The sequence below is a fragment of the Aplidium turbinatum genome, chromosome 3 (assembly GCF_918807975.1).
Source record: "Aplidium turbinatum chromosome 3, kaAplTurb1.1, whole genome shotgun sequence".
Classification (NCBI taxonomy): Eukaryota; Metazoa; Chordata; class Ascidiacea; order Aplousobranchia; family Polyclinidae; genus Aplidium; species Aplidium turbinatum.
In genome coordinates, this window is record NC_137474.1 from 29,814,890 (window position 1) to 29,838,761 (window position 23,872).

The 23,872-nt window shown below is 39.9% G+C and overlaps 1 protein-coding gene across 1 annotated transcript in view; it reads left to right on the forward strand.

Moving 5' to 3' along the window:
• The window catches only part of LOC145767083 (uncharacterized), a 65,242-nt gene extending 41,831 nt beyond the window's left edge, over window positions 1-23,411 (forward strand). The window contains exons 15-17 of the mRNA XM_082578830.1: window positions 6,896-7,040; window positions 7,643-7,730; window positions 22,893-23,411. Coding sequence (XP_082434956.1) covers window positions 6,896-7,040; window positions 7,643-7,730; window positions 22,893-23,060 — 401 coding nt within the window. The 3' untranslated portion in view covers window positions 23,061-23,411. The remainder of the gene's footprint in view (window positions 1-6,895; window positions 7,041-7,642; window positions 7,731-22,892) is intronic.
• Window positions 23,412-23,872: the final 461 nt, after the last annotated feature.

Consider the following 23,872-nt stretch of genomic DNA (forward strand, 5'->3'; position numbering starts at 1 on the left):
TAAAATTTATGCCGCCGCCTGCAGCGATGGGCGGTGGAGGGGAGTGTTATCAGTCGAGAACAAAAAGGATTTATGCCCGCAGAAGGCGTCTATGAACATGTGTTCATGCTCGACACCATTCACTCGGATGCACAGTCGCGCAAAAGACCTGTGTCGGTTGCGTTTCTAGACATCCGAAACGCCTTTGGCAGTGTCCGGCATGAATGCATAGCCAAAATCTTGAGCCATTTCGACGCCCCTACAGATCTTATTGAGTGCATTTCAGATATATACGTCGGGAACACCTGCACCGTCCGTTGCGGTAACGGTGAAACCGATCGTATCCCTGTGGGGCGAGGAGTCCGTCAGGGCTGCCCGTTGTCTCGGCTGCCCGTTGTCTGGGCTGCTATTCAATTTGGTCATCGAGGTGCTCCTCAGAGGCGTCCATGACAAAACGGATTGCGGCTACAATCTTCTTGCCAAAGAAGACATCAAAGTGCGTTGTATGGCCTATGCGGACGACATCTGTCTCAATTCTTCCGAACGCGAGCAGATGATCTCCCTTACTACTGATCCTTTCTCTTCCTGGTCCGGGCTACGGTTTAACCCACGCAAGTGTGGCACCTTATCCTATAGAAAAGCGTCGGCGTCCCGTCTGCGGTCGACCCGGAACCTTTCTCCCTAGCCGGGGAGGAAATCCGAGTCATCCCCGAAGGCGAAACGTACAAATATCTTGGCGCTCGAACCGGTTACGCCTCGGATGCGTCCCTTACCCAACCTTTTATCTCCACCCTGGAGAAACACATTTCCTCTTTAATGATATCTTTCCTCACTCCGAGCCAGAAACTTCTGGCACTTACTTCTATCATTCTTCCGTCCGCGTCATACCATCTGCGAGTGCGGCGCTTCAGACAATATGAGCTTCTGAAGCTCGATCGACTGGTATTGCAGTGTTTGAAGGTGGCGAGGCGTCTTCCCAGGTGGGCGTGCAGCGCTTTCTTTTACTGTAAGCCTGCATTGGGAGGCTTTGGTGTGTTGAATCTGTGTCGCGAAAGCGACACGGTTTCGATAGTTTAGGCCTTCAAGATGGTGACATCTCCTGACGACATTGTCTCTGCCGTCGCTTTCGGGCAGCTTTGACGTCGTGCCAGTCTGAAGCTCTGCACTCCAGATCCTACCCCAAGCCAGCTGGCCAGTTACTTGAATAAGGACCCCCTTCCTGAAGGAGCCCGTTCTCGACCGTGCCCAACAAGCGAAAGCTTGTGGGGCCGTGTCCCGGCGGCTACCCGTCATTTACATGTACGTTGGTCCGCACGCCCGGATGGCGGTCTCGAGTTGACCGAGGGGAGCTCAAAAATCACCCCTCCCCTAAGAAAAAAAGTGGTGCCGACCCTCCATCAACACAAGGGTTTGTGGTAGAGGAGACAGTAGGAATCCAAACCTGACCAAGGCAAGACGGTCAGTGCCCACTGCCTGTCCGGATTTTCGAATTCTTGGGCTCCGCGTTTGGAGCTCCTGGATCACGCGAACCGTGCATTTGCCTACAAGGCCCGCCTGAACTTACTTCCTTTGAAATCCAAACCAAACCATGGCCGCCCTTATAAACCTGCCATATGTGGCGCGTGTGGGAAAGCGGAAGAGACTCTCCCTCATATATTGAACCACTGCCCTACCGTGATGCCTGTTGTCACGGAACGGCACAATTCAGTATTGTGGGAGATCGTGAAGCATGTACCTGCCGAATGGCAACCCTTGCTTTCCATAGATAGTACGGTTTCACAACACGTTTAAGCGGGCGGTGCTGACCTGCGCCCTGACATTGTCCTGCAACGCCCTGACGGTGTCACGGTTGTATGTGACGTCACTTGCCCATTCGACTATACGGCGCGGATTCCCTTCGAAAAGCCGCCGACAGGAAACACGACAAGTACGGCGAGTTATGTGTAAACATAAAGGAAGACAAGAAGCGCCCTTGCAGGGACGTCCTGTCACTTCCGTTCGTCGTAGGCTCCCTCGGGAGCTATGCTCCGTTGAGCTCTCGGGTTCTGACGGCCTTGGGTGTTCCTGCTCGTGGGGTAGCAGAGATGGCTAGAAAAGTGGCTTCCCTCTCAATCGAAGGTTCCCTCCGTGTCTGGAAAGCTTGGAACGCCGGGCTCACTCGTGGAGGGGCTACGTCATAGAAAAGACGATTTCAGCGATCAAAAGCTCAATTCTCCAACAGCCGAAGCTCTGCAGTGAGCATCCGAACGCGAGAAAGCAAACCTCAAAACCTGCCAGCAATTGTGTGACGTCATAGTATGTTAAATCCATTGTTTCATTATCAATTTATCTGTAAACAATTGTCGTTTCATCAGCAAGCTGCAGCTCAATGAAGAATACAATCATCATCAATAAAAAAAATATACATAGTAATATATGAATTAAGTATATATTGCATATCGTGAATGGACTCATATCACCTATCAATTACGTAATATCATTAACAACACTGGATCTATATTTTCATCTTTCAATATTTTAGATTATCACAGATTAACTTCTGATATGCTGCTCTTGCTCGCTGGGATCAACCTCGCGTTGCTTTTAACACATCGATAAACATGATTTCCCGATCAACTCGATGCAACCTCTAAAGTTTCATCCCATTATTCTATATTTTTCCTGGTAACGTAGCCTAGTCATATCTACATTTCGATCGCTAGTCCTCCGACTCAGCTGTGCGAACCTGCCCCAACGTCTGGCCAGTGCACATCCGTGCTCGTTGGTTCAACGTCAACATTTTTTCGGTAGGTAAAGCATACCATATATTCCCACATACCATCTTTTTTTACACCAATTAATTGAGCCTTTGCTCCAGATTTTTATATAATTTTCGTCTCCCACGAGTATTTAAATTGTCCTTGTAGCTAAGCTTCTCTTCCTCGTGGGAGACCCCAAAGTTTATCCGCTCTGCCTACAGGCAGACCGGGTATAGGAGTCAAACGTACCTGTGTTACGGTCACGTGATAAAGACGTGGGCGCTGCCCGGCTTTAAAACTTCTGCCGGTACCAGTCGCCCCACACGACGGGCCGCCCGGCCGTCGTGAGCTGACCTTTTTGCGGCGTTTGCGGAAAGCTAAGCCCGTCTCCCTGGCCGTTCCGCCATTCTAAATTTTGCGGACGAGTCGCACAAAATTTTCGATCCACACTTTCCTTCCACAGGTACCTAGACTCCCCAGCCTGGCCCCCGCGACCTAAGCTGGTGGACTTCCCTTCCGGGTGCATCGCCACCCCATAATCACGCCGCTCCCCGCTTCCGCGAGGCGTGGCAGGCCGGTTCTTTAAAGTCTCTGACTTGGCTATGTTTATTGTGTTCTCCTCGCCGTGTCAATTATTTTGTACTCGTGCGTTGTTGATCAAAATAAAACAGTTCATCACCGTAATCTGAGACTGAAACAAACCCCACTGGTAATGGTAAAGGCATATATGGGTATACTGCTAATCTGCTACCAACCTTGGGCATGACTCGGAAAAGACTACAAGAACTTCGGTACAGCAACAAGATGGCTGTCTGCCTGCCATTACTTACCCGATTGTTGGAATCTTTACAAAACAGATTTGGTCATGTTTTTAATGATAGTGACTGCCAGCCAGTGATGGGCATTATCGGCGATAATTTACCAGCGATAATTATCGGCGATAAATTTTATCGCTTATCGTTATCGCTCAATTGTTTTTTCAGTTATCGTTTATCGTTATCGCCAAAGGCAATATTTGATTATCGCCGATAAATTTTATTTCGGATCAACACACAAATGGAAAAACCATAAAAAGTAATATTTTTACTAGCCACCTAGTTAATGAAACTAAAATTGAAACCAGTTCTTCTTCAGTGCCTGAAGTGTGTGCGCACAGGTCGTTGTCAGGGGAAGGAGCACGCCCCCTGCACCGACGGCCTTGACAACACAATACTTTTTAGAGTTGCAAATTGCAATGCAATGAAATGCATGCAACAATTCTCTAGTTGTTTTGCAGCAATCGGCAATCGTGAGTGAATTTTACAATTAAAATGTAAGCGCAACTCTGCTTGCAGCATCGTGCATTTTACCGCACTTTTTAAGATCAAAACTCTGGAGAGTGGGATTTTATTGTTTAAGCTTAGATTAGGGGCGTAGCAAGTTAAAAGTTGTTGCTGTTTAAAGTTAAAGAAAATTAGCCATGCAGTAAGCATGAAGTAGATAGGCTATATATGACCGTCGAGAAAAGATGCAAGAACAATACATTAGGCCTATAGTTCAGTGCTCTCGCCAGAGCGAAAAAAGTAGGGAGGGGGGCACCTGCCCAAAGTGAGAGAGCACCAAAATGTTAACCTAATGAACAAGTCATAAAAAAGACGGTCACATAATAAACGCCATAAGTTTTCGTGGGGCAACAATATTATGAATGCGGAATGGTAATTTTGCAAATCAAAGTTAACAAATAACTAATCAACATTATAAGAAATCGGTTTATAAGGAGAGGCCACAGAGACAAAAAACGTAACAAATAATAGCCTAGTGAATTTGAATGAAAAATCATTTAAAATTCAGCCAGAAAACTGGGGAAGCGCTGCAAACTCACTCAGTGGAATCCGAGGATCGGAAGCTCAGGGAGTTTATCAGAGATTTTTGGCATTAAATGGCTAATTTTAACATTGAAAAATCCAATATTGTTGTTCCGATATAAATTTCGTTTGATTTTGCGTTTTTTGGATTTTTTTCAATTATTGCTGACTTTGCTGTAAACAGCCCTTGAAGCAGAAAGCAAAATACAAAGTTTGGAATTTTTTATGGTATTTTCATTTAATTTGATTTTGCCTACTGCACGTAAGCGGCAGTGTAACTCAATTAATAAAAGCATCCAACTGGTATCTGAAGGTATAATTATAAGCACGGCGGTTACTTCAGTAGTTTGATTCTGGATCAAGAGGTTGAAGATTCGATACCCACTGCCGCTGTTGCGATTCTATTCATGCATAACTTACAAAAAGTTTTGTCCCTTTACAGTAGCCTAATTATGTTCGATTTTTCGTCAAGTTGATGAAACCAGTTCGTGCTGTGGATAGAGCAGCGCTAATCAAGAAAAAAAAAATTATCGTTATCGGACATTATCGGCGATAATTTTATCGTTTATCGTTATCGCTTAATTTTTTTTGATTTATCGTTATCGCTTTAGGCATTTTTCGTTTATCGATTATCGTTATCGCTTAACGCTTAACTGAAAAATGAGTTATCGCGCCCAACACTGCTGCCAGCTAGCTGTTGCGTTTCACCCACAGTTCAGACTTTCTTGGCTTGACAAGGGTGAAGAAATTAAAACGGCTCTGCAATGCAGAGCCGTTTTAAGTGTTTTGAGATGCAGAGTCTGCATCTCGAAATAGTTAATCTATTACAAAACCGCAGAAATTTCAACATCGATGATGCAGCAAGCAGCAGCGACATTGATGTTGACAGGCATGAAACAGATTACTTTTTAACTCCGTTATTTGAAAGCACAAAAAAGGAAGCGAGTGCCGCAAAAATTCTAAATGAATTTCTCTAACGTAACCCAACAGAGAAGGTTACGTTTGATGCATTCCCCAATGACGCTATCAGGCGTTTTTTCTTGCAATATGATACCTCTTTCCCTTCCAGTGCTGCTGTTGAAAGACTGTTCTACCTTGGAAAGGAAATTTTGAAGCCAAAGCGAGCTGGACTTAACGATCAACATTTTGAAATACTGATGTTTCTGAAAGGAAATTGATGTTGTGCCTCTTCGCTCATTTTAGATAGGCCTACCCATGTAAAAATATTGACACGCCCTACTGGCTATTGCTTATATACGGAGTGTCCTGTGCATCTCGTTTTTTTCAATTTTTTATTTATTTTTATTCTGTAGACGGACGTTTTGGGATTAGATTATGAATGTTTAAAAGCATTATAGTGTGTGGACAGCTAGCAGGGTGGTCGCTGTTTTGTAGTTAGGCAACAGCTACGAACAAAGTATCATTTTGCTTTTTATCACGTATTTTTCAATTTGTAGTTCATGTGAAGAAGAGTAGTTGTAGATCAGTACACATCCATTTTCTTTTAAAAGTAACTGTAACTAGTTACTTTTTACAAAAACTGTAACTGAAGCTAGTTACTTTTTGAGCGAAGTAACTGCAGCTGTAACTCAATTACTTTTACAGTAACTTGTGCCCACAATGCATAACATTAAATAAGCCAATAAGGCGGTTAAAGCCAACATCGAGATTATATTAGGTTTTACCATACAAACCCAATACATTTTTATAACTAGTTATCTGGCAAAACCAAATCTACGCCATGTTTTAATAAACAAATAAAAACCTGGCTCAAATTTCATTCGTAAAAATTTTGTTTGCTTGTCCGTTCCGGTCGGATGGCGCAGCGGGTAAGGCGCTCGCTTTGCAATCATGCAATCCTGGTTCGACTCCCCGCTTATGCTGGTTGTTAACAAAACACTGCTCACCTCTACCCAGGGTGTAATAAATTGGGTGGGCGTAGTTGCTGAAGTAAAGGCGGTCGAGAGAAAGGAACTGGCCACTTTACTCTCGTTTGTGCCGAAGGCTTAGTGTAATGAGAACCTTATTTTCTGATACCCCCATGCTTGGATTCAAGAATGGGATTCACCTTACCTGTCCGTTCCAGCCTTACAAAAGTCAACTTCGAGTGTTTTACTTTGGTAATTTTACAGCTATAAACACAAAAGGTTGTTTATCTAGAAAACTTGAAAATGGCAGATATTAGGTGCAACCAAATCACGGCAGAACTATACTGTATGTTAGAGCGTATTTACCCTAATGATTTTGTGGAAACATTGACAATTACTCAATAAATCTCTTGTGAGTTTTGCTAGAGTGATTGTCACCGCATACAAAGTGCTGCTTTTTCTGCAGTTCACGGCATGTGGCATTACGGATTCAACGGCTACATTTACCAGAAGACCGTTGTAAATGCAACGCACGATGCCGCTGAAGCTTCCTGCCAAGGATTTGCGTCTGAATTGGCTCATTTGGGCATACGAGATCTTGACACACGCTGGTAAGAATTAAAATCATTGTTATTTTGTGTAAAAATGGTCAAAAAGTCTTCTTTTGTTACTTTCAATGATGTTTAGTGTTAACTTTCAGTGATGCCTTGAAAAACATTTCAGCGAGTTGCTTAAAAACCGTTGTTTTTATGATAAGTTTGTATTATCATCAGGATTATGTAGTAACCTACTTCTCTAGTAACAGTTACAATCAGTAGTGTTTACAAGAGGTCCGAGGGGTACTTTTGGATTCAGGTCGGAAATATTTTTAAGGGTCCGTAACCTTTCCAAGGGGCCGAAAACTTGACAAAACAGCGTGTAGGCTATTCTTTCTACATGCTGCTGTCTCTTGAAAATGCCTTGATTTGGAGCCGGATAATCTCATCAGTATCAGACTCAAGCTGTTTTTTTAACTGTCCTGATTGGAGCGTTTATGGAATGAATGAGAAAACAAAAGCAGAAACATTTAAGTTTTTTTTTTTGCTTCAATGAATTTTCGTACACCATGGAAACGTGCACCGTCAGAGCAAATTACTTACAACAAAACAATTCGAAATTATAATACCGTAGATACCAAAATGTCTATAATTAGATTTTTTATTTTATTGCTCAGGCGAATAGCTCGCAATACTATTAATGATGACACTCAACCTTACTGGATTGGCATCAACGACAGAGAAACCGCTGGAACGTGGAAATGGGTTAGTTTGTTGCTTCTTTGGATTTTGCATTGTTCTTCACTTGCAAAAGGGTTGCAAACATATTAATATTGGAGATACCATTTCTGGCCCAGGGTAGTTCTTAAAAACGCTTTTTTTTAATTTTGTTGGTGCCAAGTACTTAAGCAGGGCTGGATTTCAGCCGGAACGGTCCGGAACGCCGCTCCGAAATCTCGATCAAAAAGTTGACTTGTCCGAAACGGCGTTCCGGAAGCTCAAATATTTTATGCTCTTATTATTCTTTGCCCCGTTCAGAGTAGCGTTAAGATGGCGTTTGTAATTTGTATTATTCATTTTATCCGTTATTGTGCAACCTTGAGGCAGCTTGACTGTCCTAGACGTTCACACCCTGACGTTTATACTCTGATGTTTCATTGAGCCACCTTATCACGTCACAATTAGTTTTCCTCGATTTTTCCACTTTCTTTACTGATTGTTTCCCGCTGCTTAGCACCACTCTTAGCATACCTTGCCCTTTTCACAGTCTAGCCTAGTATGTCTGAGCAGTCGTGGTACCAACTGCAAAGAGTAGCAATAAGAACAGTCTTATTCCGCGACCTATTGGAAGATCCCCATAGAAGTACACCTTGGAAGTTCAATATCGTCAAAGCCTTGAACCTTTGAACAAAGGCTTTGAGCTATGTGCAGTGTCAAAAGTTTACGATTTGGCTTCGGCTTCTTATAAAACGTTCAATGCTGGACAGTAGGCTTTTAGAAGAGTTGTTAGCCGACGAGTTTTACTCGTACGTCGACTAACTTCTTTGCAGTATTGACCGTGTCTTGTGTTCTAAAAGGTCAACGTTACATAACTGATCTAAATTTATTTATTTATGTATTATTTGGGATGCAGATAACAAAATTAAAATCTAGCAAAGTTAGTTGAAATACGTAGGAACAAACCCGGGCGACATTATCGCACTGCCAAGGATGCTGAAGAAAACTTAGAGTTCAAAGGTATAGAATTGCATTTAAAGAATTGCAGAAATAACCCGCCAATTAATCCCCGCTTCTATCATCACTTAGGAAATTCCATCCAAGATCGCTTGTTGAATTCAACATACTTGTCATTTGATAACGCCTGCAAAATACTTGATCCAACTACTTGGTCAGAGGACACAGTAATGACACACGTAGAAAACGAAATCATTGAAGTGGCAAAGAGATTGCGCTTAGATGAACGCGAAGCAAAATCTATTCCAATTTCATCGAGCGAGTGTGAGCGCGGATTTTCACAAATGAACCTCATACTGACATCTGACCGTGCTTCTCTACACACTGTAACTCTTTATACGAATAGTCGGTCTTCCTTTGAGAAAATTTTCATCAGTAAAGTATGTTGGATCCTGGTTGTGCCAGGGACGTAACTCGGCAATTGAGACCCGAAGTCGCCAAAGGTCTTATGGTTTTGAATACGATGTATGTCTAGAAAATTTGTGAAACTTGTAATTTTTTGTGTTATTGTATCACTAAAATACGAATATGTGCATTGAACAACGTACGGTAATATTATTTATCTACAGACTACGATACTCACTTTAGCAAGGTTTTAAACACGTATATCAAGTGTGTTGTTTTAAAGTCTTATAAGAGCATCTTTCTGAATCTCTTCTACGGCACCTAGCGCATTTAGAAAGTAAAAACTAACGTTCCGGAAGCTAATCTTCTGGAAATCCACCACTGAGTTAACCTATTGTACTTTTGGTGAAAAAAAGAAAAAGGGTGCAAAATAACTTTAAACAATTTTCATATTTAGAGGTACAGCAACTTAAGCGCTCTCATTTGTTGCCGAGGGCGAAATGTCTTCAACGTTCATATCTCATGAACCAGAAATGGTAGCACTGTAGGGTAGGTTCATTTGAATTTAAAAGATGAAGAACGTATGTTTTCCTATACAAATTTAATACATGGTATAGGTCTAGCTAATACAATGTCAGTGATGTCAACATAAATCTATTGCACTAAAGTATCTGGCTACTACTTTTGTGCAACACACGGATTGATTTTGTGAAATAACAATAAACAGCTACTGTACTGTAGCTTAACATGTGAACATCTGGCAGGCTTTATTTCGATAGCAAGTGCAGTGTGCTACACACCCTGTGGTAAGTTGGTAAGCTCACACTCTAATGAAAATGGTCATTGCTTCTTCGAGCTACTGAGGGCATGACTGAAAATTTGTGGCATATTGCTCTGTGTGGTGCTCTAGCTTCCTCAAATCTATAGAATGATGGCTGGTAGGCCTAACACAAACAACACAACATGTAAAAAAGCGAGTATCATTGAAACTCAAAGAAAATGAAGGGTTGGTCTAGCAAACATTTATAAGATTGGCCCATGATACAAGAAAAGGATCCACAGAGGATACAAACTGATATGCATAAATCAACAAGTGAATAAAAAAATTATCAGTAACTTCTCAAGTAGGCCTACATGCAGCTCCACACAAAGTGAAACTTGCATGTATTATTGAATATTTTTAATTAAAAAAAAAAAAGAAGATAATATCTAAAAGCACATGTTTAACCCTATCTTAATACGAGCTGTTTTCGTACGCGGAAAGCACGTCACGTCGTCACGGGCTATTTTAGCCCCGTGCTAATTAATCGCTAATAACGGGAGCTATGAAAATCACAGTGCCAAAATAGTTTACAAGATAATAGCCATGTGTATTGTGCGTATAAAAATTAAATTTTTACCCAACAAATTTATTGGAATAAATTGCTTGAGATGAAAAAACGTCAGAAAGGCGGTTTTTATTCTACTTTCACAAAAATAGCTTCAAAATTGAAATTTTTGAATTATAACATAAAGTAATGCTAAACTAAACAAAAATTACTTTTGCTCATAAATATAAAGCATTTTTGGGCGTTTTTACATTTCAAAGTAATTGCATTAACATTTATATTGCACTTACATTAATTTATATATATCTAGCATTGCACGAAAAAATCTAGCCAGCTGAGACGAAATGCTTATTGTGAAGGGTAGGAAGGTAGAAAAATGACCAATGTAAGTTTAGAAGATTCGCAAAGAACAAAAACTAAAAGCCAAGAAATTTTACATTTCTAGCATATTTCCTTCTGAGAAATATTTCACTACTAGAGTGGGTGTCCTCAAAAAGCCCGGTGTCGCTACAGATAGTGTTAACTGCAGACAGATAGGGTATAGTATGCAGACAGTATATGCCGACAAAGTATTTTGAATCCATCTCAGATGATTGTTATGTTCTAGCTTAGTGACAAACTCTTTGTCGTTTTCTCAAGTTTTTATTTTTAATAAATTCAAATCATTTCTTAGCACAACTTTTCTTAAAAAATCATATTTTCCAATTGACAGGAAAATTACGTTTTGCTGCAATCCGAAATTAAAAATTAATTTAATTCTCATTGGCTTATTAATCATCACTCTTGAAAACTATTATCTCATCCTAAACTTCAATACAACTATCTACTTTCATTTCACTGCGCTGAAGAGATCCTGAAAATCGAAACATTGGCATCTGTCTATGTACAGTTAAAATTGTATTTTTAGACATTATTGTTTTTAAATAAAAAAAAGTCATTAAGTCATGTAATTTTTACTTTGTGTGGACCTACATGTACTTGTGAGGTTACTGAGATTTTTTTATTCGCTTGATCATTGAAACTGTTTATGTTTCATTTAAATGATATTTCTTTTTTGCAGATATGTACGTATACGCCGCAAATTCTACGCCGCGTACTTGCGGCGTAGACTTTTAGTTTACACTAACGCTTGCGGCCACATTTTTTTGGATAGTTTGCGCTTGAGGCTACGCCGTAAAGTTTTCGCGTTTTTTTTAACGCATAGCGTCAACGCATACTTTTTAATGTATTTTTTTCGCTACAACACGCCAATACCTTCTAGCGCTGCAGTTGAAAGAACGTTTTCAATGGGCAAAGACATATTGGAACCAAAACACAACGAAATGTCAGATTAATACTTTCAGATGCTTGTGTTTCTTCGTGGAAATTCAAAACAAAACTTGTTTGTTTCGAGTGGTTTATACCGTGTGAATGTTTGGCACCTAGCAAACAAAATTAGTTTACGCTAGTGTATGAGCTGACGCTGACGCCGCCACCTTTTTGTACAAGTTACGTTGACGCATACGGCGTATGGTTTTTCAAACGTTTGCGTTTGCGCTGACTGCATCAATATTTTTTGTATGCGCGTACATCACTGTTTTTTTGTAAGAATACCGTACCCTTCTTGCTGTCAGGAAACGTTTCCTTATTTTATTGTGGAACTTGAAAAAGATAGCCTACTAGAGCTGTTCCTCATCTTTTGTCATCAACCTGCAATACTCTTGAATGGCTGCTACACTAGGCTCTGCATGTTCGTTAATTCCTTTCAACTCTTATACTATTGATAAAATTGTTAAGGTTATTTGAAAATTGTCATCATCTTTCCACGTTTCCAGATCTTTCTTCAGAAAACTCATAGTAGGCTAAGGCTCAGTTTTTAGAGAAAAATACTTTTAAATTTGATATCACAAAGTCTGTTAGCTCACAGTCAATTGATTGATTCCAAATTAATTTGTACTTTCTTATAGTGAATTGTCTTCTGCTTCAATTGCTAGTGACTAAATCACTTGAAGTTTCACCGAGCATGGCACGCTCTATTTAGAAAAACCAGGTTGACTACTTTTTCAAACAAATACGGAATATGAACTGCTAGATTTGTTAAAGCAGCCTTAATTGGAAAAGTCTTTATTGGTTTTCACATAATTTACCAACGACGTCATAAGAAGTAGGTCATTTTAAGAAGCGCAAGCTGCTACTGGTGCCACTATCCAAGCCTTGAGATAAACTTGCACTGCAAGTATTTTCACTTCTGCAATTCCTTTTTTCTCGCTGTGTGAGTAACAGTTGCCTTTGAAAAACTCAAACGTCAAGATATAAATCACTTTACCCATTCATCTGGCAAGGTGCGATAGTCCAGAAGCCATGAATTTGATTCTTCTAGGCTAGGAGTAATTTATTAAAAAAAATTATAGCTGGCTCCAAAAACTCTTGGCAATTATCTCTTAGCTATTTTCTTTGCAAACGATAATAAACATGATAATATAATTTTTGCAATCAGCTGTTGTTGCGGTAACGTACTCTTGGTAAATGCACATGTAGGCCTAGATTGTAGATGCAAAAAATGACGGCTAGTTATTTTCATCAACCTGGTTATGTGAGAAGTAGCAATATGTCAAATAATAGTCATGCAAATGTCAAATAAAACGTAACCACATTCTCAAACTATTTCTTTTGTAAAAATGGTCAAATTTGACAAAAGTTTGGGCAAGAAATTTTACCATGTTGCAAAAACTTAGTTAAGATTGAACTTATTTTTTATTTTAGCCCAAATAGTGATTATACAAATATCTAATAAAGTGCAACCGCACTCCTACACTATTCAATTAGTCGAAAATTTGATCCAAGTTTAGCAAGATTTTGCAGTATTACAGAATGATTTTGCAGTATTTACAGTAATTTTGGCAGAGAGGTGATATTTTTAACCATAGACAATGAAAAACCTAACAATCACACGGCATTTAACATTGATTCCTTCCGGGAGCAGCCCGTGTAAGCTTTACGCTTTAATTAAAGTCCACAAAAAGATAATCCCGCTTGTCCTGTAGTATGGTTTCTACACCTGAATAGTGAATACTGCTTGGCAAAATTCTTGGATTCTATTATCAAACCAGGTATGCCGAATAAGTACATGCTCAATTCTACTATCAATTTTTTGTTACAACAACAAGCGATAACTTTACTCTGCCAATATGGGTGACCGCGCCTACGTCAGTGGTTCAAAGCCTCTACAAGTATGAGCAACTGCCAGGACCAAGCTCTCAAAGAAGCTTTCCCAGTCCGAGGATAAAGATCAAATTGATTAATTTTGTTGGAAAAGGCATTTTTTGCACTTGACTTGAAGTCTATGACTTGAAGATCAGCTAGAGCATGGGTGGGCAACCTTTTTAACACAAGGGGCAGTTAGGAAAATGTAATGCTTATAGGAGGGCCGCACATCAAGTAAATACTATAGCACTCTTGATAACGCACCATGGCCGATCTTCATAGCAACTGTCCATACAAATCTTAAATATATCAGCTAAAGCTATGTGGGCTAATAAAGCTATAGCCTAAATTTATTTTTTTTTTTTTTTTTATTTTTTTTTTTTGTTTATTAACATTTTCTTTGTTTATTTTCTTATATCTTAAATTTTTCTGAAGGTGTTGCGACCGTGCCAAATTTTTTTTTTTCAACTCAATAACTTACTTCGGTCACAAGCACGTTTTTAACGTTCGCGTTTTGTCGCTTCTACCTTTTTCTCGACCTTTGCTATGTTGACGTGTATTGTTTTGATATGATGGTCAGAAATAAAAACAACTGAACTGAACTACTAATTCATACTTTCAGCAATAGAGTTTATCTTATTGAAATTTTGTACAAGAATGTCATCCTCCTGCAGTGAATTCAATTCAAGCTGGATTTATACAGGCCCAAAACTTATTTCACAGGTACAGGGGGGTGAAAACACGGTCATATCACTTCTTAAGCTTCGAAGTTGTGTAAATCGAGATGAAAATAGCCTTAATTTAAATTGCCTTATTTGGGGAAAAATAGCTGGAAGAAGATGAAGGGCCGCACAAAAAATGGAAAAGGGCCGCATGCGGCCCGCTAGACGCACGTTGCCCACCCCTGAGCTAGAGCTATATGATGCATTAAAGTTGGATAGAAAACCATACACATTTTTATAGTTAAATGAAGCTAGCACTTGTCGTTCATGAGATATAGACGTTGGAGCCATTTGGCCCTCTGCAGAAAAATGAGGGGAGCTTGAGTTACCTTAAACATGAAGAAAAAATTAATTATTTTTCATCTGATTTTTTTCACCAAAAGGAAGACTTTGAGCACCTGGCATCAACATCATTCTAAAAAATGTTCTCAAGACCACCCTATTTTGGACATCTTTAAAATACAAAGCATTAAAAATTGTCATCATGAACACAAAGGTCAAAGCGTTTTCCTAACTAAAAACTCCTACACTAAATAACATTGCATGGTCTTTTATATTTGCTGAGAATAGCATCTACTGTTGTTGAAAAGATGTGAAGATAGCTGAAATCTGGAGGTGCGTCCTCCTACCTTTGTTCCAGAGGCTGATTTGCTTAATTGTTTATGCGCACGCATCACCTAATTGGTTAGCGCTTTAAGCCTACCTGCGGGAAGGCGCCTTCTCAAAGGTAGAGCCAGTATCGTTGCACTGTTTTAATGCAATCACTTAAGTTTTTTGTTAATGCCGTTCGGATGGCCGAAATCTTTTGGTGTTACTGCGTGGTGTTTGTGAAAAACTATTTTTAATCCTTTCAAAAGAAAATCAAACAAGCTTAAAATGGTTGTGTGTTGAAAAAAGTCTTAGAAAAGGATAGGGAGACTTATCATACAAACTCCCTTAATTTGAAAGTCTCTTTAAGTAACTTTGAGGGACAATCCAAATGCCGTAACTTAGGCCATAACCTTAGGCCGTAAACTTCGGCCGTAACTTGGGTCGTAACTTTGTACTTTAACTATAGCCTAGCCCTTAAACCGAAGCTCCTTGAGACCTGCTTGTCCCACAGTTTCGGTGATCCTTGGTTATTTATAATAGGTGGTTTACTCGTTCGGTGGGTGGTGGACCAAATGCAGTGCCGGATTAAGGGGGGGGCGGACTGGGCTGAAGCCCAGGGCCCCCACTTTTGGGGGCCCCCACCTCAAAGAAACAAATCTACTAATTTTTTTAGTTGCACAACTGGAGATTACTGCTTTAATTCGTATCGCAAACAAGCAAGGGCGGCTCACCCATACGTGCTGCGGTGCTGCAGCACCCCTGTCCAGCCCCAGTTATTCAATTTTTCTTTCTTTTTTTTTAACAAAAAACATATTTATTTGATACTTTCATATCCGAAAATGGTACGGATTACAGGTCAAAGTTATGATAATGCTGTCAATATGAGTGGCAAGTATAACGGTCTTCAAGCTCTTCTGCGCGAGAAATGTAGTATAGCTCATTATGTCCCTTGCACAGCACATTCACTTAGTTTAATCGGTAAATGTCCAGTAGAAACATGCCGTTCTGCCGCTGAGCTTTTTGAATTGTTGCAAAGCCTTTATTCATGGCTCGTCACGTCTACTCATCGTTTGCAAGTTCATCGAAAATTCCTAGATGGTTTGCCTGTTTTGAAGACATTACCTGATACAAGATGGTCAGTTAGATATGATGCAGTTCTTCTTCTATCGCGTCTTCTAAAGTTCGTTGATACACCACAGATTGACACATTCTTCCGCAACGGAGTTATACACTGACAGGTCCCACCTGCTGCACCGGGTGGCAAGCCGATGGCAAACAAGAAGGTGATCCGCTGCATAGGCGTAGCCAGGGGGGCGAAAGGGGCCATGCCTCCCCCCCAATTTTCCAAGTTTGGATTCCGAAGTTGAGCCCTTTGTTGAAAATATAATAAAGTTTGTAGAAATTTATATCGTTTTCCAAGACATCTGGCTATTAACACCCTCAAGGACTTGTTTTAGACACACAGAAAGACACCAATAAATTTTGCAAATTGTAAATCGCGCAAAATTTACGCGATTTACGTTTCTTTGAACTAATTTGTGGAAGCAATTTCAGAATGGCTTACTCTGTTAGGTTTTTGTGTAGTTATTGAGTTTTTGTGTAGCTGAGTTTTTAGTGTTCTCTTATTTTAGCCGCAGTTTTTGCCCGTTCGTGTGTAAGAGCTATCTTTAATAAGTAAAATAGCTGTTTATCTGCTAATAAATTTCATACAAATATTACCCTAAAAGTGTTTTCAGAAAGCGCTATAATCCATTATTTGAGTGTAATTTTTCAAAAATTTTCCGGGGGAGCATGCCTCCGGACCCCCCTAGAATACGCGAGCCTTCAGCACGCTCTAACCCCCCTACCACTTTTATTGCTTCAACCCACCAGGATACGCCACTGCACATCAAGTGGCGATGGCTTTAAATCAAACACTTTGTTGTTCTCTTCAATTCATTAAATATTTGGCCCCCCCAAAAAAATTTTCTGGCTACGCCACTGGTCCGCTGTTTGGGGCTCGGTGCCACAGATACATGCAACTGGGCCCGTGTTGTAGCCCCACTCCACCATTAATTTTTAGCGAACAATGTCACTTGATAAGAGCCCCCACTTTCAGCTCAGCCCAGGGGCCCATAAAACCTTAATCCGGCCCTGACCAAACGGATCCCAACATAGCTATAGTATACGTCTGCTATAGCTCCACATGCTTTGTAACCTTCGTTTGTGTACCCTTACTTGATACCATGTGTATTAATCGTTACTTTCGTATCACATCAATTTGTGTAGCCTTGTTTTTCTTTTCGATGCTATGTTTTCTGATCTGTGCGCATCACTCCAATTTATATCGCGTGAGAACTTGCTTCATTGTTGCTATTCCTTGCCATTTATGCCAATTTGTGCAACTGAATTTCATAGCCGACGTTGTCCGGCAGCTCAGCATTTTGCGCCATTGTGTTAAATCCTGTGTGAGTCGTGTTCGACTCAATGTACTGTATATAGGTAGGCTATACTTCCGATTGTTCTCAACAGCCTGCTGCAGCAGGCATGTAATAACGTACATGTTAGTAAATATTTATATGTAGACCTGGCATTAAACCTCTTCTTTAATCGCTTATAATGATGTGCCATAATTAGGGGCCGCAATGTTCCAGAGGCTCATTTGCTTAAATTGTTTATGCGCACGCGTCACCTAATTGGTTAGCGCTTTACCTGCGGGAAGGCGCCTTCTCAAAGGTAGAGCCAGTATCGTTGCACTGTTTTATTTCAATCACTTCAGTTTTTTGTTAATGCCGTCCGGATGGCCGAAATCTTTTGGTGTTACTGCCTGGTGTTTGTGAAGAACTATTTTTAATCCTTTCAAAAAAAAATCAAATAAGCTTAAATGGTTATGTGTTGAAAAAAGTCTTAGAAAAGGATAGGGAGACTTATCATACAAACTCCCTTAATTTGAAAGTCTCTTTAAGTAACCTTGAGGAAGATCCAACCTTCATGGTGACAAACATTGTAATGGGGAAATAGCTGCGCATCTAGAAAACCAACCCTGACTGCTTTTTTGCCAAGAGTGCCACAAGTGCACTACCACTATAGTTAGCCTAAGCAGATAATTTTAGATTTCTCGTAAAATACTTCATTTGGTGACACAAGCATGAAAATTGGCACATATGTACCTTAGACCATGTAGATTTCAAAAGTTTAATTAACCAAACGAAAATTCAAAGCGGCGGCCCGTGACGTCAAAATTCAAAATGGACGCCATTCCGGTCCTGGACTGACGTAGGAAAGTTGTTTTATGAAAGCAATTTACGTGTTTTTTATCTCTTACTATCTTGAAAATGTTTTTTGTGACATTTTTAGCCTGTGTTTATGATTTCAAATTGTACCTCTCATTAAAAATCTTCACAAAAACGGGAAAAAAAATCTTTTTTACGCTAAACAACCACTTCCACCTGCGTATGACATACAGAAAATACCTAGCCCATCTTTATTCCTGATTGACAGACAGTTCAACTGGCTAGACCACGTACTTCTCACTAAAGAATATGATGACAAGGTGCAAGCAACGTGGTCCGCATTCAATGCCTCACAGATACAAAATCACAAATTCGACGTCAGCTTTTCGTGCATTTCACCACTTTTGAGAGATAAAGCAGACAGTGTGTCTACAATAAAGCATGTTATGGATCAAGTCAAGCAAACTGTGTCGTATCTTAATCCGTCTCAAACACCAGTCATTACAGCTGACCAACCTCTTTTTGCACTATCTAAACAAGTGCAATGGTATTGGCCTGATGAATACGGCAACTTGGTCATCATCATGGGTGGTCTTCACATTGAAATGGCTGCATTAAAACTATTAGGTACATTTCTGAAAGGTAGTGGCTGGACAACTGCTCTTGAAGAAGCCAAGGTAGCATCATCAGGTACAGCACAATCTTTCATTTCTGCATCCAATGTAGCAAAGACTAGACGTATCCATCAGGTCACAGCGTGTGGTTTGTGTGCATTGATGCGTTCTGCGAAAGAAGTGGAGACACCAGGCTGGATTTACAATGAGGTGGAATTCAAAGAATGGTGCGCCAGGAAAGCGGATGGTTTTCCAATGTTCAACTACTGGTACACTGCATTCAATCTGGAACTCTCATTGCTGGGTTTGGAGGCACTCTCCGGGAAAGAAATTTTCCAGGATACAAGGAGGCTCTGGCAATACTTTTTCCAAAATTCTTTAGTGGTGACAGAACTCACTACTCAAGGTGGCTGACCATACACCTACTTGACATGTTGTCATTGAAAGATAAATTTCCTGATGTTTATGAGCAGTTCATGAAAGGGAACTTTGTGATTCAGAAGACCAACAGAGAATATTCTGCGATTGCTATTGACCAAGCCCATAAACCGAATAATGCTATTATGAAAGGAAATGGAGGGATAATTGGAATCACAGAACACGAATCAGCCTTGCTACGATGGACGGTAGCAGGCCCTGAAGTCTGTAGAATTATACAGGAATATGAATGTGTTTCTAAAAGTCTAGAAAAAGTATCCCTAAATCATCAAGAAGCAACACCATCAGCACAGAAAGCTTTTCTCAAAGACGTCATTCCCCTCACCCGAACCATTGAAGAGATGGGCAATCCCTATCTTGAGGAGTCAATTTCAGATCTGCTTACTCTTAATACGAAAAATGTCATGGAGCAAAAGGTAACAGATATGCTAAAGGACTATGATACAAAAGGTAAAAATCAGTTGGAAAACTTCACATCAGAATTGGACAAATTCTACTCACCAATTGCTCGGAACAAAATTCACACTGTTTAACTCAAAAAAGACAACACGAAAAGGGAATCAGAGCACATTGAAGGGTGACTGCAGCCTTTTTTCAAAGCTCTTTATTTCATGCCAGATTCGACAAGTTGATCTGCCTGATTTTTTTAGCCATGAAAACCAATGATTCCCAGCAGCTTTAAGTTTAGAAGGTGATCTTTACCAAACACAGAAAGCAAATTTAATGGGTTGCCTAGAGAATGTGGTACCTGCACAACCTGCTTTACTGGACGATGTAGACATGATGGTGATAGATGGAGCATGTTTAGTATACACTCTACTACACCAAAACATCATACGTTTGGTGAATATGCCCAGAAGGACTTCGTGGAGAAAATTGAGCCATATGCCAAAAAGCACAAACGAACGGATGTTGTGTTTGACACTTACAAGGACGGAAGCATCAAATCTCATGCTCGTATAAAGAGGGGTAATGGTAGCAGGCGGAGAGTTTCTCGAGATGGGAGAGTCCCAAAGAACTGGCCAAACTTTTTGCAAAATACAGACAATAAAAAAGAACTATATCCATTCTTAGCTGATTCCCTCCAAGAATTCATGCCACCGGATGATACCGTTTACGCTTCCAAGAATGAAAAAGCTGTTACTAATAATGACAATCCCGCTTTAGTCAATTTGAGCTCAAACCAAGAAGAAGCCGATACCAAAATGTTTGTTCATCTTCATCATGGTCTCAAGTATGAAACTATACAAAAAGCAGCCATCCTGGCTAATGACATTGATGTGATCGTTATTGGAATTGGCTTGTTTGAAAACTTGAGCAAGGATGGACTTCACGAACTCTGGATATCTTTCGGGAGAGGAAACAAAAGAAGATGGATTCCTATTCATCAGATATTTTCTGTCCTGGGTCCACAGAAATGCAAAGGGCTGTTGTTCTTTTATGCCTTTAGTGGCTGTGACTCTTGTTCAGGCATGAAAGGAAAGGGAAAGAAGTCGTTCTTTGTAACGTGGTCAGTGTATCCAGATGTGACGCCAACATTTCAGAAGCTCAGTCAGTGTCCAGAGGAAATAAATGCAGAAGATTTTGCGATCCTTCAAAAATTCACGGTATATCTTTATGATAAAAGTAGCACTGATGATAAGGTAGACACTGCAAGAATGACTTTATTTACACTTAAAAATGAACAATATAGTAATATTTCACCGACAGAAGATGCGCTGAAATTGCATGCACTTCGAGCAGCATATCAGGCCGGACACATCTGGGGACGAGCTCTTGAAAGGAGTCCAGAATTGCCATCTCCAAGTAACTGGGGGTGGAAATCTGGAGATGGGAGAACATGGGACATTATGTGGACAAGAAAAGACCCCGTAGCCTAAGCATGTGAAGAACTAAGACGATGCAATTTTAAAAAAGAATGCAAAAGCTGTAAATGTAAAAATGCAAATTTAACATGCACTTCACTATGTTCCTGTCCTTGTGACCATGAATAGATATTATTTACATGTGAATCATTGTCATGAACATGATTTACGTACTCAGTAGTAATAACTGATAACTGAAATGTTGACTGTACATAAATTGTCTTTTTAAGAAAGTATTTTAAGTCTGTTTGGGTGGAAGTATCAAAGTTTAGACTATTCTGCACACCTGACTGTCAAATTTGTGAAACCCTTTCTATGTCCAAAGTACGTTACACACTTGATTTTGTTGAATACCATCTTAAATCATTCATACTGTCTTAAAAGTAACATTTTCAAGGTAGTAAGAAATGAGACACATCTACATTGCTTTCATAAAGCAACTTTCCTACGTCAGTCCAGGACCTGCATGGCGGCCATTTTGAATTTTGACGTCACGGGCCGCCGCTTTGAATTTTCGTTTGGTTAATTAAACTTTTGAAATCTACATGGTCCAAAGTACATGTGTGCCAATTTTCATGCTTGTGTCACCAAATGAAGTATTTTCAGGGTTATCTACCTCACTACTAGTATCGTTGACAAGAAGGTCAAAGAGGTAGCCTACTAAGTTTCCCTCTCGCTGCCATCCTTGTTGTACGAATTATTTGTGTTTATTGTGTTTTTGCTTTTTGTGTCTTTCTTTTTAGTCACAACGGTAAACCATAATCTCTTCGGTGGAAAATTGTAACATAAGATTCCCGGATCCGTTCGTCTGTATGCAATGACCGAAATGAAACACTCTTCCGAAACGTCTTTTCAAGAATTGTATTTCTGTAAAAATAGCCTCAAAGCTGTCGAAATTGGGACGCAACACGGTACGCCACTAAAAACTTGTCACTACGATAAAAACTACTTAGATAAAAGACGGAAATTTTATCCAGCTGGCAAGCACTAACCAAACAGTTAAATATGCCTCCAACTTTCAAGCAACCATTTTACGAATGACTAAGTTAGAATAATTTGCAATATCTCAAACGCACATCAGCAGTAACTGTGACGCAATAATGAAAGACATTGTCACGCAATTCAAACAGGTGTTCAAAGGTGGTGATGCAATGTTTCATCAGGTCTTACGAACGATGGTGCAATACTTGGACATTTTCTAGTAATTTCCATGACGTAAGATGCCAGCTAGGTTAAGTAGACCATAACGGTTTTATGTGACGTTTGATTTGGTGAACCATTGTCGGAAACACATTTTCGCCAACAAAACAAAAAATAAACTGAACTCAACTCAACTGCCCTGACCAACGCTACAGCTTGGTTTTCTCCATTGAAGTTCTTAAGCAATGGATGCACGGAATAAAATATCTAAATCATCTACTAGAAAGACTTATTTTTTCAAAATTATTACACTGCAGATAGCCTACCACCATACGGTACCAATTCAATTACAGTATATCATTGCCGGCGCGAACATAAAGAGAACGACAAAGTAAACACACGGCTTTGACACCAACAAAAAGAAAATATGATCAAGCAGAGTTCAGAAATCAGTATCTTTAATTTGCATAGCCACCGAATCTACTTGTCAAGAATTAAAACTTGAAAAGCAGTGGCACGGTCAGTCACTTCCACAACAAATTAATAGGCTGCAACCTATGTGTTAAAAACGAAAACTTGGAGGTAGACCTACACCAGCGATCACGTAAACTTAAAGGGACGCAATTAAAGCGAAAAATAAATTGGAGCAAAATCTGACACAGTGAAGATTGTTATGCTACTGTTATCACATGTAGCCTAGCCCTAGAACTACAGTATTTTGCCATCTAAACATTCATTTCTTTGTTTTATTTCAGAACGATGGCACTGTAGCCAATATCGACGACATACTTTGGGCATCTGATCAACCTGACAATCCATCCCATCACTGCGCCGGGATCGTAGGCGGAATATATCAATACTTAACATACGACACATCTTGTGCCAGAGAAATGTTGACTTTATGCGAGAAGCAATGGGGTTGAAATGGAACTCCACAACTGCAGCAACGCCCATTGTTGGATTGAAAGAGCATTCATTACCATAGCGACTTGATGGTAGCCATTGCTTCTGATGTTTCTTTTGCGAAATGGCAATTAAGAATAAGAGAAAAAGAGATTCATGCCGTTTATAAGGCAAGCATCAAAGGTAGCGCTAAATTTGTTTCACTTCTATTGCTGTAGTAGTGAATTCTGAAATACACCACCATGTGAAAAGCAAACAATACAAATGCACTTTTGGTATCTCTGAGAGTGTTATTCATAAAGTCGACTTTGTCAAACGTCATTGACAGACGCCAGAAAACTAATTGCTAAAATAATTACCCTGAAAATAAAAATTTGGCGGCGTTTTTATATCGATGAATACTCATATGATCATATCGATATACAGTATACTCATATCGATGAAATACTGATGTCTTCAAATAAAATACTGATGCGGAATTGCAACAATAACTCGAAGTTTTCGTTTGTTTCTGAATTCTGCTTCCCTAAAAACTAGTCCAAAAATCTTACTGTCAAAGGAGGGCGATGAACATTTGCAAGTTAACCTTTTCCAAGTATCAAAATTTGACGGGCCTAACTAATGACCTTTGCAGTCATTTTGTACAAATAAATTGACAGAAAGTTTGTTTCTTCTTTCAATTGGTTGGTTTGAATCTTTATGCCCGGACTGACAAAACCTATGCTAGGTTATTCCTGGCTGTTTCACATATTTGTAGACTGTAGACGTATAGTGTAGAGACTTTGAACTACTGACTTAGGGCAATAGTTAATAATTAGGGGTAATAGTTCTC